This window comes from Chiloscyllium punctatum, chromosome 2 (genome assembly GCF_047496795.1).
Source record: "Chiloscyllium punctatum isolate Juve2018m chromosome 2, sChiPun1.3, whole genome shotgun sequence".
Lineage (NCBI taxonomy): Eukaryota > Metazoa > Chordata > Chondrichthyes > Orectolobiformes > Hemiscylliidae > Chiloscyllium > Chiloscyllium punctatum.
Window position 1 is genome coordinate 50,679,293 of NC_092740.1, and position 15,969 is coordinate 50,695,261.

Genomic DNA, 15,969 nt, shown 5'->3' on the forward strand with positions numbered 1-15,969 from the left:
CATAATCAACAATGACACTTTATAGAGCTGGAGGAAATGGAAGCAGACATACTCATAATCTGCCAAACCAAGGCATGAAAGTAGTATCAAATTAGGTTCATTAACTCGATATTCATCTTAAATTGGGTAATGAAACACAAAAAAACAACTGACCATTGATTTTGAGAATGCTAATTTATGGAAAAGATCTCATTGCTCAAGTCACACCTCATTCATTTCACATCTTTCAGGAACAAAGACAGCACTTTCTTTAAGAATTCTTCTGTAAATCAAGATGCTGCTTTCAAAAAGGAAATTAACATTTTGACTCCACTTTCCTATTTAATTCAGGCTGAATACACAATTCAATTTTAAACTGTATATTTTTAAATATATTCAGTTTGGAAGGCTTTGCACAGGATTGGCTTGCAGAAATCTGAATCATGAAACATATTAGCTTTCAATGTATTTTAATATTACCTTTGATAACATTTTTGTGAAATAATTAAATTGAACATTAAGACAACTGTTGGCAACAATGCAGAGTATCACCACATTTAAAATAGGGATATTCTGTAACTCAAGACCTGGAGAACCTTTGTAGCGGTTACTTTTCATATTGAACATTAGTTCACAAGAGAATATGGATGAGGAAGGGTTTCAGAATCCTCTTTGGGCTACAAATGAAAAATTGATTTTAGTGGAAATAAGCTTAACTTTTCAGATATTAACTTTTCAGGCTTCCAATAATGCTACTCTGAATCAGCAGCTCAAACATTCAATAGGTATATTCCTACCATCTGTCTGGGGAGGTACCTTGCTTTGATATGCCTTCTTTCTCCTGCGAAGTAGAATCTACTCAAAATGGGACAAGATACTGTGGGTGAACTTATTTAACACAATTGAGATACAGAATAAAACAAGAACTATAATTAAGGGAGGAGAGAAGGGATCTATTACAAACCAATTTAAATGCACGTTGACTAAACATTGTCAGAGTAACTAATAATCATGTTTACCAACTTGTCTTGCTCAAACTGATATCAAAAGGTAAGAAAATGAAACCTTATCTGAATTCAGCTACAAATTCTGTAATTTCTTTTTACAACCTAATTTTGACAGCAGACATTATCAGCAAAGCACCCAGGAATAAATTTCAAAATAAAAAAAACAGTAAAAATAAGAGGCAGTGAAGGATCAGCCAATTGCACGTGTGAACTGCACCAATAATGTCTGTTCAAGATTTAACTGGCACTCAACACCTTCAACTTTTACTCCCTTCACCACTGACACATGCTGGCAGCAGCATACACAATCTATAGGTTGCAATGTAGTAACTCACTAAGGCTCATTCAAAAGAATCTTCCAAACCTAGAATAACTGGAAGGATAGGCACAGATGCTTTGGAACATCACCTGCAAGTTTTCTTCCAACCTACTCAATAGCCTGACTTGAAACTAAATGACTGTTCTCTCATTATAGTGGAGTCAATCTTGGAAATCATTTCCCAGACATATTAAGAGTGAAGCTACCCTTCATTGACTGCAGCAGGGCAAGGAGGCTGCTTGCGATCACCTTCTGAAGAGCAATTCAAAATGGACAATAAATGCTGGCTTCGTCAGTTACTGCTTTGGGCCTGCTCCAATGTTCCAACAAAGCACAACTCAAGCTTGAAGTCAACATTTCATTTTGTGCTAAAGCACTTACAGCATTAAGGTCTCGACACCGAATTTAATAATTTACGAAACTGACTACATTATGCACATTCTCCATACATTCACTTCACAACTTAAGACCCATTTTACATTTTTTTTTCTTTCACCACTATTAACAACGCCTTTGTCTTTTGCACTGGGCCTCAAAGTCATCTCCCTTTTGTTCCTACTCTGTTTCTGACAAAAGTATGAAAACCCCACTTGCCAATACCTTTTAGCTCAGAAAGACAGTAAAGAGACATGAAAGTTAAATGTTTCTTTCTCTACAGATGCTGCCAGAACTACTGAAATTTATTCAGCTTCCTGTGTCAGATTTCCAGCATCTGCAGTATTTTGATTTACTTGAGATTTACAAGATCATGGAGGTGTTTCATGAGGTACACAGAAAAGCTTCCCATCAACTGATGGCATAAGACCTGGAAGGTTTTGGCCAAGAAGTGCAGGGTAACTTAAGGACATGAAATATCATGACTTTGTGACTGACATTGTGACTGGGGATAGCAACAAACATCAGATTTGAGTAGACAACTCAAATTAAGTGAAGCAGCAAAAGAGATTATTATAAAATTATATTATCAAATGATTACTTTGGTGATAGAAAAATCAATCCACAGAAAATTAACCTTTCAAATTCTACATTTTTCCAAATATATTTGTATCATTGATAGTCACAGGTGAGGTGCCAGAAGACTGGCAAACGTGGTGCCATTGATTAAGAAAGGTGGTAAGGACAAGCCAGGGAACTATTAGACCAGTGAGCCTGATGTTGGTGGTGGGCAAGTTGTTGCAGGGAATCCTGAGGGACAGGATGTACATGTATTTGGAAAGGCAAGGACTGATTAGGGATAATCAGCATGGCTTTGTGCATGGGAAATTATGTCACCAACTAGACAGTTTTCTGAAGTAACAAAGAGGATTGATGAGGGCAGAGCGGTAGACGTAAGACGTTTGACAAGGTTACCCATGGGAGACTGGTGAGCAACATTAGATCTCATGGAATACAGGGAGAACTAGCTCAAAGGTAGAATTGTTTTTCAGACTGGAGGCCTGTGACCAGTGGAGTGCCACAAGGATCGGTGCTAGGTCCACTACTTTTCATCATTTATACAAATGATTTGGATGTGAGCATAAGAGGTGTAGTTAGTAAGTTTGCTGATGACAACACAATTGGAGGTGTAATGGACAGAAAAGAAGATTACAACGGGATCTTGACCAGATGGGCCAATGCGCTGAGAAGTGGCAGACACAGTTTAGATTGTGAGGTGCTGCATTTTGGGAAAGCAAATCTTATCAGGACCTATACACTTAATGGTAAGGTCCTAGGGAGTGTTGCTGAACAAAGAGACCTTGGAGTGCAGGTTCATAGATCCTTGAAAGTGGAGTTGCAGGTAGATAGGATAGTGAAGGTGGCGTTTGGTATTCTTTCTTTTATTGGTCAGAGTATAGAGTACAGGGGTTGGGAGGTCATGTTGGCGCTGTACAGGACATTGGTTAGGCCACTATTGGAATATTGCGTGTAATTCTGGTCTCCTTCCTATTGGAAAGATGTTGTGAAACTTGAAAGGGTTCAGAAAAGATTTACAAGGATGTTGCCAGAGTTGGCAGATTTGAACTATAGATAGAGGTTGGATAGGCTAGGGCTGTTTTCCCTGGAGCGTTGGAGGCTGAGGGGTGACTTCAGAGGTATATAAAAGCATGAGGGGCATGGATAGGATAAATAGACAAAGTCTTTTCCCTGGGGTCAGGGAGTCCAGAACGAGAGGGCATATGTTTAGGGTGAGAGGGGAAAGATATAAAAGAGACCGAAGGGGCAACTTTTTCATGCAGAGGGTGGTACGTGTATGGAATGAGCTGCCAGAGAATGTGGTGGAGGCTGGTATAATTGCAACATTTAAGAGGCATTTGGATGGGTATCTGAATAGGAAGGGTTTGGAGGGATATGGGCCGGGTGCTGGCAGGTGGGACTAGATTGGGTTGGGATATCTGGTCGGCATGGACAAGTTGGAAAGAGGGGCCTCTTTCTGTGCTGTATATCTCCATAACTCTGAGTACCCTTCACCATACCTAGGACAATTGAAAATGCTTCTCAGAGTCACATATTATTCATCAGGATTTACATTTATATTTTTCATAAATGTGGTTTCAGAAGAATAGAGCACTTTACCAGTTTTATTACCTGTTGTTGACAAATATTTCCAAAATCAGATGTCTCAATGGTCAAAAACAGATAAAACAGACTTTCTTCTATGCCTAAAGCAGCTAACAACTCCAACATTACTAGGACACTCCCTGCTGTGCCAGTGAGAGTTTTTCCATTTCCTACGTCAGCATTCTTACTAACTCTTAGCAAAACTGCCAACCTGTATGCATTACAGACAGTTTTGTGCTATGAAATCATGTCTACAAGGAACTACGTTATGACTGTCTAAACTTAATTTAGGATCTTTACAGTGCAGAAACAGGATAGTATTGCTCCATCAGTCTGGGTTAGATTTAAAATTTAGTCTCAGGAGGCAAAATACAAGGGCGTAGTTAAATTACACCCACTAGTTTGTTAATACGCATGTTAAAAGGTTAGCTTTGTACTAGTTGTCGTATAATAAATTAGAGGAGAGCCAAATTTGTTTCGGAATACCTTCTGATAGTCTCACATTCAGAATAAAATTATAGTTTGGCTTCTGTTACATTGTTCATCTTGTGTCACTGCAGACACACGAACAACATAGAGATTTACACTGGAAACAGGCCAATTCCTTCTGCCAATTTCTTTGCCTTTCCAGATGTCACCTTTCAGCTGTGCCTTCTAATTATATGCACTGCGTTTGTTAAATGCCTATTGTACCTAAGGTTTAATATACTTTCTCGTGTTTCAGTGCATGAGCAAGGGATGCATTAACTTGAATTAATTCCCTTCTCACCCTTAATGAAATGAATGGCTGATGTAGCAAACACATCTTTGAAGACATTTCAAACAATTACTTGTGTTGAACGGAGTAGAAAACAGAATGTACCTACTTAACTGAAACTAAGAGCAAAGAGTCCTTGGAGTGCAGGTTTGTTGTTCCTTGAAAGTGGAGTCACAGGTAGATAGGAGAGTGAAGGCGGTGTTTGGTATGTTTTCCTTTATTGGTCAGAGCATTGAGTATAGGAGTTGATCTCCCTGCTATAGAAAAGATGTTGTGAAACTTGAAAAGGTTCAAAGATTTACAAGGATGTGGTCAGGTTTGAGCTATAGGGAGAGGTTGAATAGGCTGGGGCTGTTTTTCCAAAGTGTTGGAGGCTGAGGATGACCTTACAGAGGCTTATAAAATCATGAGGGGCATGGAGAGTAAATAGATAAGATCTTTTCACTGGGGTAGGGGAGTCAAGAATTACGTTTAGGGTGAGAGGGGAAAGATTTAAAAAGGGACCTAAGGTGGCACAGTGGTTAGCACTGCTGCCTCACAACACCAGGGTCCCAGATTCGATTCCAGCCTTGGGTGACTGTCTGTGTGGAGTTTGCTCATTCTCCCAGTTTCTGCATGGGTTTCCTCTGGGTGTTCTGGTTTCTTACCACAGTCCAAAGATGTGCAGGTCAGGTAAATTGGCCATGCTAAATTGCCCATAGTATTAAGTGCATTAGTTAGAAGGAAATGGGTCTGGGTAGGTTACTCTTCAGAGGGTTGGTGTGGACTTGTTGGACCAAAGAGCCTGTTTCCACACCATAGTAAATCTAAGGGCAACTTTTCTTTAAAAACACAGAGGGTGGCGCATGTATGGAATAAGCTGCCAGACGAAATGGTAGAAGGTAGCTGGTACAATTACATTTCAAAGGCATCTGGATGGGTATCTGAACAGGAAGAGTTTAGAGGGATATTGGCAAACAGGACTAGATTATTTTAGGGTATCTGGTCAGCATGGACAAGTCGGACCAAAGGACAAGTTCCCATGCTGTATATCTCTATGACTCAATAATTGGTATGATGCTACCTCCTGTTTTGCAACTTTAGTTTAATTGTTTATATGTATTAGTGCAGTGCTGTATGTGATATATCTAAGTAGGCACTTACATTCTGGATGAAAAATAGTTTCATGTTGATCAGCCAAGATGACATTAAGTAAGGTCTCAGGCAGATCTAAAGTATCCTTCTAGTGACTTGAAACTTCAACTTTATGACCTTACTGTTGAGCTGCACTGTTTTTGCTCTGTTGAAGTTCCATTGCTCTGTTCAAGCAAATACTTTTATTTAAAAATCACCCATCAAAATCAAAGCACAATTAAATTCTTCGACATTGTGACAGGGGATGGCATGAGAATATCCAACATAATTCTATTTCATGTTTGTTGTGCTGAACAAATTTTATGCATTATGCGTTGACCTGTGGTGAGACGCAATGGACATTTATATAGTATTGTCAATTTTTGAATCAACTGAGCAGAATCCTGAAATTAAAATCAACTTCAAGTGGTGCTTTCTTCTTTTTCCAAGGTGAACAATATTACAACAGTCTATGCACCAACGTCATCCCATGATTTGTAAATAGAGGCTTGTCAGCATATTAATAGCGTAAGATTAATCCTGGTCAATTAAAACAGGGGAAACATATTCAAAGTTGCCTCAGTTTGCTTTTTCCAAATACAGTGCAAAGAGAGGTATTTAATGAAATGCACAGCCATTGCTAATAATATAGTTAATTCTCAAAGTTTGCTCAAATCTATGTATAATATTCCAGTCAGTAACATTAGCCATATCTACTTAAACCATTGATACTGACCAAGTACACGTATAATGTCTTATGGCAAAATGGTCAGTATCAAAATAAATGTAAAACTTCTTTTGGTTAATTTCAGTTCACAGAAGCAGACACTCAAAGTAAAACTCAAAACTCCACGGAAAGCAATTGTGCCCCCATGATGCATTTCATGTAAAAGATTTTGATTTAGAAAGATTTATAACAGTAAAAAAAGACTTATGATAAATGAAGGCAGACTGAATTTACGTCATGCCTTTTCATTTCTTTTGGAGGTGCTCCTGGCAGGTCAGTTAGCTGGATAGCTTTTTTGCGATATGGAGTGCTACCAACAGTATGGGTTCAATTTCCACACCAACCGAGGTCACCATGAAAGGGAGGTGATGGCGTAATGATATTATTCGTATTATCTGCCATGGCAGATGGTTGAATTTGAATTCGAATTCAATAAAAATCTTGTCTTTTCCAATGGTCAAAAGAAACCTCATCTGGTTCACTAATGTCTTTCAGGGAAGGAAACTGCTCTTTGAAGGAAACTGCAGATTCACAGTAATGTGGCTGACTTTCAACTTGGGAATCCAATTAGGGATGGGCAAAAAATGCCAGTTTAGCCAATAATGTCCATATTCTACGAATGAATAAAAAAGTCCCACCTACTCAACACCACCCCTCATTATGATCCTCACCACCTGTCATCTCTAGCTAGAGAACTGGCCTCTGGGATTATAGCGACTATTTTTATTTCAAATCTTGAGGGAAAAACCATCAGCTAATGCCCAAAGACCAAGAATTCCTAAGTCAGTAGAGATCATAAATATCCCGTATTAAATATATTTTCAAAAAATGTCTATTGCATTTGGTCACATTTTAACTTTTGAACAAATTTGATAAACCTTAATTTAACAAGTCAAAAGTTACTGTGTCCTTACCCAGTTTTATTTTTGTCCAGAACACTAGGAGCTAGGGCTCTGATGTAAGCACAGGTACAAATCAAGAGTAGTATCACCGTCAATAGACTCTGGAAGTTGAAAATTGCCGACTGTAGAGATAAAAATTTTAATGAGAATTTCTTTTGGCCTGCAGGAACACAGATTACTGATTAGAAACTAACAATGCAAATAAAGGTAAACAAAATAGGAAAACATGAAATTTAAAACATCTTGGATAGAATACTGCATGTTACACACACAAGGGCAAGCCTGAGCAGTGAATTCGGCAAATTGCTTAAGGAAAAGGTTATCGAGATGCAGTGAGACATCCGAGTGAATATCAGAATAGAGAAGAGAGGGGGTTCAGTTGCAGGAAACTCAGTCATTTCTGCAGACAGAACTTTATTCCTCAAAGTGTCTGTCCAGTCTGCATTTCATCGCCCCAATATAGGAGGAGACATTGATGTGAGCAGGCACCCACACCCAGACCCTGTCATGACAGGGTTTGCTTTCAGTTTATTTACCCATTTTCTCCTACTTGCGGTTTCCATTATCAGCTTTTCCTTCTTCCTGGCATACTATCATCCACCCATTTGACTTCTCTACAGTCATTCTCTCTCTCTGGGTTCCATCTTCACCCATTTCAGGAAAGAAAGAAATTTGGTGGAAGCAGTTCAGAGAAGGTCCAGCAATGAACTCCAGAATACAAGGGTTATCTTTGAGGAAAGATTAGATAAGCAATGCTTGCAAATGGAGTTTAAAACAGTAGAAGTGACTTGAAACAAATAGAAGAACACGAGAGGTTTGAACAGGGTGCATGTGGAAAGGATGTTTTTTTTCCTCAAGAATGAACTTGGAACTAGGTGTCACGATTTTAAAATAAATTGTTTCCAATATAAGAACAATGGAGAGAATTTTCTTTCTCCTGGGGTGAGATAGCAGGGAGGTGGGCCATGTATCATAGAAACTCGCTTCCTCAAACATCTATTTATGAACAGAATATCTTTGAATATTCTCAAAGGCAGAGGTGGCTAGATTCTGGAGTAGTAAGAGGGTAAAAGTTCTAGGGGTAGCCAGCGATGTGGAGCAATCAGTTCAGCCATGATCTTATTATATGGCAGATCAGGATTTTAGGCTAAAATGACCTACCTCTGTTCCTAATTTGTATGTTTGCACGTACTTGTACTATTTCTGCGCTATAAATTTAACTATGAAGTGCAGATGTTTTTAATCACCACAACACCTGTCAAGTCAAAAACCATCTTTCAACAAGTAAAGAAAAGAAAAAGGTGAATTTTGTTTGCTGTAACCCCAGCATAACAGAAGGCAAACCTGTAGCTTAAGTTGCAAGGCTCCGTACAATTGCACTTTCAATGTAAAGAGGTGGTTTTTCTTTGCCGTTTATTTATAATAGAGCTGTTTGGCAGTCAGTTTTATTTGTACGTTTACAGGGATGTAGGAACTCTGTTATGCCATCCAGCTCCACCTGAGTGCTCCCTGTAGGGATTACATCAATTCTGGCCACAATAAAAAAAAAATCAACCAAGTTCAAAATGGTCTTTGCATGCTAAAACAAAGGTTAAATGATACGATTTCACCATTTATCAATTGCTACATCTCACCTTTTCTGCCTTCCATTGTTACGTGTGCTATTTGCTACAGATCTGCTATTTCCATAAAGGTTGCCATTAGAGGCTAACATTAAGTCCCATTCTCTGTAACATTGCTGCCCCTTACGCCCCCACCAACACCCCCATACGAGACCCCACTTCTTCCCCATCTTAATCTCGCAAAGCTTATTTAAAAATGAACTCTTATCCAAACATTTGGTCACATATTGATGTTTTGATGAATTACTGGTTATTCTTAACAACCTGAAGAACCAAGGGATGTCTTTCTGCCCCAAATACAACATGCAAGTCACTGCTCTTAAAAAGCACACAGGGAAGAGCATAAGTGATTGCAAGCCATTTTCTTCAGTCAGGTTTGCACCCCGCGCAGTGCCACAATGGTCATTATCAAAGTCTCAAATTACATTCTACATGACTGAAATGAAGGTGAATTTTACTTGAATAGTATAAAAATGTCCGAAACTGTTCAGGTGCAGCTCACTCATCTTATACATACCTTGAATGGGGTGGAGATGGAGTTTCTCTGGAGAAAAAGAACTGGTTGGACATCCATTGATGTTTAGAAGAACAAGAGGTGATTGCATTGAAACTTGAGATCCTGAGGAGATTGATAGGATGATGCTGAAAGGATGTTTTGCCTTGTGGAGAAATGAACACTGGAATTCAATTTAAAAGTAAGGGATCTCTCATTTAAGTTTAAGATGAGGAAGAATTCTTTCCCTCAGAGTAAAGTGAAGGCAGGATAATTGAATGCTTTAAATATAGAGGTTGACTGATTCCCTTGTTGGTGAATTAGTAGGAAATTGACACCACAATCAGATCAACTATGACCTGATAGAATGGAAGCACTGGCTAGGCATACTCATGTTTGTAATTCTTATGGAGATATTATGTATATTTCATAGCTAATTACCATATTAGGAACATATATTTGAAAGGATCAAGGAAAAATTGAATTAATTCAAATTCTGTGGCAATACTTCAATTGGTTCTACTTCTTTGTAACAACATAAAAAGGGTCATCAGAGGGTCACTTTGGAAATGATGCATACTCCCAAGACAACTTCCTCAAACTCTTCATTGTTTGTCCTGTGGTAGGATAGGACATACCCAAGGATAATGTTGTCTGAGACACAGTCAAACTCTAAGTCTGAAATTTATTTATGTCAGACTTATCTGTGGAGAAGTGCTTCAAATTTTGGCACAAGCTCCAAGACATTAATAAGGAGGGGATTGCAGGGTCATCAGTGCTAAGGTTTTCATTTGTCCAAGTTGATGTTTGTTATGTAAAGTCCAAAAATAGGAAATGGACCACCTTAAATTAAGGACTGTGGAAGGAGCTGCTGCACTTTCAGAAACAAACCACTGAAACTCACTAAGTTCTGTTTACATATGGCTTTGTTCAAGCAGAGGTGGGGTATGGGGGAAGATGGGTTTTCGGGGAAGATGTTTGAGATGCCATGGCACATTGGGTGGGTATGCAGAGCACACTTCACCCAGCCATACACTGATTGCACAAACCTACCAGGACCAATTGAGGGGGCCAGGAGTCTTAGCATAATAACACTCTAGCTCCTGGGCAGGTAAACAAAGAGATACGAACATTATAGAAGCAAAAGGGCTTAAGACAGCACCTCTCATTCTCTCTCTGGAGTAAAATAAACAATTGAAAGTTGGCTAATCTGCCATAATTTGCTTTCAGCTATTGCCTCTAACCAATGATTGAAAGACCGAGCAAGGTGCCAACCAACCCGTCTCTTCAGAAAAGAGCTGAAGAGATGTCGAAAAAGAGATCAAAGGTTAGAAGGACTGGAGGGTGGAAAAAAAAGATAAATCACGTGGACTGGGGCTTTTAAAATGTGTTTCCCCAGTATTTTTCACTCCACTCGTAACATCGATGCTTCTTTTTATATGTCTGCATGAGTGTAGGGGTTCAGAAATGGGTTCGAGCTTAATGTTAGGAGTTATAAGTTGATCATTCATATTTGATTTTTCTATGGTTAGAACTGATTTTTTGTGATAAATAATAGTTTCTTGTCAACCACAAAAAGTCTGTCAGAATTTTGTTAAACTAAGTTCATCAGACATGTAAACTGGTGAACTTGAGTAATTTGCTTAAAACTTCAACATTTGTGACAACCCTGGAGTGTGGAAGAGTTCGGGTATCAGTGCATTTTCAACATGGGTCATGACAAGTGGTGCATGAATTTATTGCTTTGTAGCAGTATTAGTGCTGAATTACTTGCGAGATTGGTTCAAAGGGCAGTCAAGTCACATGTTGGCCAAGCCAATTGAAGACAGCAGGTTACTGTTCCTGAAGATTGAACCAACTGGGTTATGATCATCAACAGTTAAATGATCACTATTAGATTTACTTTTTAATTCCACATTTGTCAAATTTAATTTTCAAAACAAACTGAAGGCTTCTTCCAAAGCTGCGACCTCAACCACTTAGAAAATCAAAGTAAGCAGAAGATGCATGGGACCACCACTGCCACCTTCCTCTCCAAATGACACACGACCCTGACGTGGAACTACATTGTTTCTTCAATGTCACTTCATCAAAAGCCTGGATCTGCCTCTCTAACAGCATTGTGGGAGTTCTTAGACCCAAAGGACTTCAGAAGCACAAGGTAGCTGCGCACTACCACCTTCAAGGGCAATAAACTTAAATGAAGGTCAAAAAACAAAATCTTTTTAGTTCACCACAGATGATGTGCCCACCTCTTGGTATTCCTATTTTTCATTGTGATGTTTCGAACTTGCCTTTCCTGAAATTCTTATGAAATGCCAGTCACTGTATCAATACTACTTTATCCCTCAACTTAATTTGCCAATTCACTTTAGCTCGCTCTGCTCTCATACCTTGATGGCCTGATTTAAAATGAAAATACTCATCTTGGGCTGACTGTTCCCACTGGTGGGGACCACTTAATTTCCCTTCTAAGTCACACACTACCTTGATTTGAAACCATATCACAGTTCCTTCACTGCCACTGGGTCAAATAAGAATATGCTAGAAATTTCCCTAAGTGGACAATCAAACTCATTAGAGGCGGATTGCCAAAGCTTAGAATAAGGAGGAATACAGAAAATACATTGAAGACAGAAATGAGGAGGAACAATTAGAGTCAGACTCCATAGAGATGTACAGCATGGAAACAGACCCTTGGGTTCAACCCATCCATGCCGACCAGATATCCCAACCCAATCTAGTCCCACCTGTCAGCACCCGGCCCATATCCCTCCAAACCCTTCCTATTCATATACCCATCTAGATACCTTTTAAATGTTGCACTTGTACCAGCCTTCACCCCTTCCTCTGGCAGCTCATTCCATACACGTACCACCTCGTGTGAAAAAGTTGCCCCTTTGGTCTCTTTTATATCTTTCCCCTCTCATCCTAAACCTATGCCCTCTAGTTCTGGACTCCCTGACCCCAGGAAAAAGACTTTGTCTATTTATCCTATCCATGCACCTCAATTTTATAAACCTCTATAAGGTCACCCCTCAGCCTCCGACACTCCAGGGAAAACAGCTCTCGCCTGTTCAGCATCTCCCTGTAGCTCAAATCCAACAACCCTGGCAACATCCTTGTAAATCTTTTCCGAACTCTTTCAAGTTTCAGAACATCTTTCCAATAGGAAGGAGAACAGAATTGCATGCAATATTCCAACAGTGGCCTAACCAATGTCTTGTAGAGCTGCAACATGATCTTCCAACTCTTGCAGTCAATACTCTGACCAATAAAAGCATAACAAGCACCTTCTTCACCATCCTATCTACCTATAATTCCACTTTCAAGGAGCTATGAACCTGCACATCAAGGTCTCTTTGTTCAGCGACACTCCCTCGGACCTTACCATTAAGTGTATAGGTCCTGCTAAGATTTGGTGAATTGGCCATGCTAAATTGCCCGTAGTGTTAGGTAAGGGGTAAATGTAGATGTAGGGGTATGGGTGGGTTACGCTTCGGCGGGGCGGTGTGGACTTGTTGGGCCGAAGGGCCTGTTTCCACACTAAGTAATCTAATCTAATCTAATTTGCCTTCCCAAAATGCAGTACCTCGCATTTATCGGAATTAAACTCCATCTGCCACCTCAGCCCATTGGCCCATCTTGTCAAGATCCTGTTGTAATCTGAGGTAACCTTCTTCGCTGTCTACTACACCTCCAATTTTGGTGTCATCTGCAAACTTAATAATGGTACCTCTTATGCTCGCATCCAAATCATTTATGTAAATGACAAAAAGTAGAGGGCCCAGCACTGACCCTTGTGGCACTCCACTGGTCACAGGCCTCCAGTCTGAAAAACAACGCTCCACCACCACCCTCTGTCTTCTACCTTTGAGCCAGTTCTGAATCCAAATGGCTAGTTCTAACCTTGCTAGCCAGTCTCCCATGTGGAACCTTGTCAAACATCCATATAGATCACATCTACCACTCTGCCCTCATCAAACCTCTTACTTCTTCAAATAACTTAAATCAAATTGGTGAGACATTATTTCCCATGCACAAAGCTATTCCTAAGCTGTCCTTGCCTTTCAAAATACATGTACATCCTGTCCCTCAGGATTCCCTCCAACAACTTGCCCACCACTGAGGTCAGGCTCACCGGTCTATAGTTCCCTGGCTTGTCCTTACCACCCTTCTTAAACAGTGGCATGTTTGCCAAACTCCAGTCTTCTGGCACCTCACCTGTGACTATCGATGATACAAATATCCCAGCAAGAGGCCCAGCAATCACTTCTCTAGCTTCCCACAGAGTTCTAGGGTACACCTGATCAGGTTCTGGGGATTTATCCACCTTTATGCTTTCCAAGACATCCAGCACTTCCTCCTCTGTAATCTGGGCATTTTGCAAGGTGTCACCATCTATTTCCCTTCAGTCTATATCTTCCACATCCTTGTCCACAGTAAATACTGATGAAAAATACTTGTTTAGTATCTCCCCCATTTTCTGCGGCTCCACACAAAAGCCGCCTTGCTGATCTTTGAGGGGCCCTAATCTCTCCCTGGTCACCCTTTTGTCCTTAATATATATTTGTAAAAACCCTTTGGATTCTCCTTAATTCTATTTGTTAAAGCTATCTCATGTCCCCTTTTTGCCCTCCTGATTTCCCTCAAGTAGACTCCTACTGCCTTTATACTCTAAGGATTTACTCGACCTATCCTGTCTATACCTTACATATGCTTCCTGCTTTTTCTGAACCAAACCCTCAATTTCTTTAGTCATCCAGCATTCCTTATACCTACCAGCCTTTCCTTTCACCCGAACAGGAATATATTTTCTCTGGTTTCTCGTTAACTCATTCCTGAAGGCTTCCCATTTTCTAGCCATCGCTTTACCTGCGAACATCTGTCCCCAATCAGCTTTTGAAGGTTCTTGCCTGATACCGTCAAAATTGGCCTTCCTCCAATTTAGAACATCAACTTTTAGATCTGGTCTATCCTTTTCCATCACTATTTTAAATCAAATGGAATTATAGTCGCTGGCCCCAAAGTACTTCCCCACTGACACCTCAGTCACCTGCCCTGCCTTATTTCCCAAGAGAAGGTCAAGTTTTGTGTCTTCAGAAAATTTTCTTGTACACAAATTCCTCTACACTATGGCAGTCCCAGTCTGTTTGGAAAGTTAAAATCCCCTACCATAATCACCCTATATTCTTACAGATAGCTGAGATCTTCTTACAAGTTTGTTTCTCAATTTCCCTCTGACTATTAATGGGTCTATAATACAATCCCAATAATGTGATCATCCCTTTCTTATTTCTCAGTTCCACCCAAATAACCTCCCTCGATATATTCCCAGGAATATCCTCCCTCAGCACAGCTATCCCTTATCAAAAACGCCACTTCCTCCTCCTCTCTCGCCTCCCTTTCAATCCTTCCTGTAGCATTTGTATCCTGGAACATTAAGCTGCCAGTCCTGCCCATTCCTGAGCCATGTTTTTGTAATTGCTATGATATCCATGCCCGGAGTTCATCTGCCTTCCCTATTAGACCCCTTGCATTGTAATAAATGCAGTTTAATTTATTAGTCCTACCTTGTCCCTGCCTGCCCTGACTGTTTGACTCTCTTCTGTTCTCAACTGTACCAGTCTCAGATTGATCTCTTTCCTCACTACCTCCCTGGGTCGCACCCCCCCATCTTACTAGTTTAAATCCTCCCGAGCAGCTGTAGCAAGTTTCCCTGCCAGTATATCACTCCCCTTCCAATTTAGGTGCAATCTGTCCTTCTTGTACAGGTCACTTCGACCCCAAAAGAGATTTTATTCTGAGGGTACTGAATCCCTGGCATTCTTTACTGCAGAAGGTTGTTGAAGCTGGCTCATTAAATACATTCAGGGCTGAGATAAACAAATTTTAATTTGTAAGTGAGGCAAGCATTTTGGTAAAAAGGCAGGAAAGCAAAGTAGAGAATTATCAGCTTCATGATCTGATTGAATGGAGGAGCAGACTTGATTGACTAAATGGGCTACTTCCACTCCTATACCTTGTGGTCTGATCCATTAATCCTGAAATTCTCTTCCAAACAAAAGTGTGGCCAGACTTACTCCTCAAAGACTGCATGGAGTACATCTGCACATGACTGTGACTAAGATGGGATGAGTATGCTGTCTCTCTCTCGTTCCACTGCTCCTCAGATTACATTAAAATTTAACTGTCAACCTGTTTTGGCTTGAAGAAAAGAACATGTGGAATATTAAGATTGCTGTTGATCTAGTATTCTAGAAATAGGCAGATCTCTCGAAAGTTGTCTCCAAGGTCATGGCTTCAGTAACGCAAAGATCACTTGGGGCTGTGGGTGCTTCAAAGGCACTAGGTCACTCAGGGCGAGAGGCTTCAAAGGAACAAAGATCACTCAGGGCGTGGCTCCAAACACAAGAAACTCTGAAGGTGGCAGGATAAATGCAGAGAACTATTAATAAAGCATAGTGTCCTCAGCTTTAATAAGAAGGGCATAGAGTACAAGAACAAGGAGA

General features: G+C 40.1%; 1 protein-coding gene across 2 annotated transcripts in view; it reads right to left on the minus strand.

The window, feature by feature from the left end:
- The window catches only part of tmem167a (transmembrane protein 167A), a 30,709-nt gene that overhangs the window by 11,869 nt on the left and 2,871 nt on the right, over positions 1-15,969 (minus strand). The window contains exons 1-2 of one of the 2 annotated variants that reach the window (XM_072582634.1): positions 9,482-9,624; positions 7,355-7,464 (exon numbers count right to left, since the gene is read on the minus strand). In XM_072582634.1, coding sequence (XP_072438735.1) covers positions 7,355-7,464; positions 9,482-9,538 — 167 coding nt within the window. In that variant the 5' untranslated portion in view covers positions 9,539-9,624. Of the gene's footprint in view, positions 1-7,354; positions 7,465-9,481; positions 9,625-15,969 lie in introns of those variants that run through there. The other variant, XM_072582644.1, reaches the window with a different exon arrangement.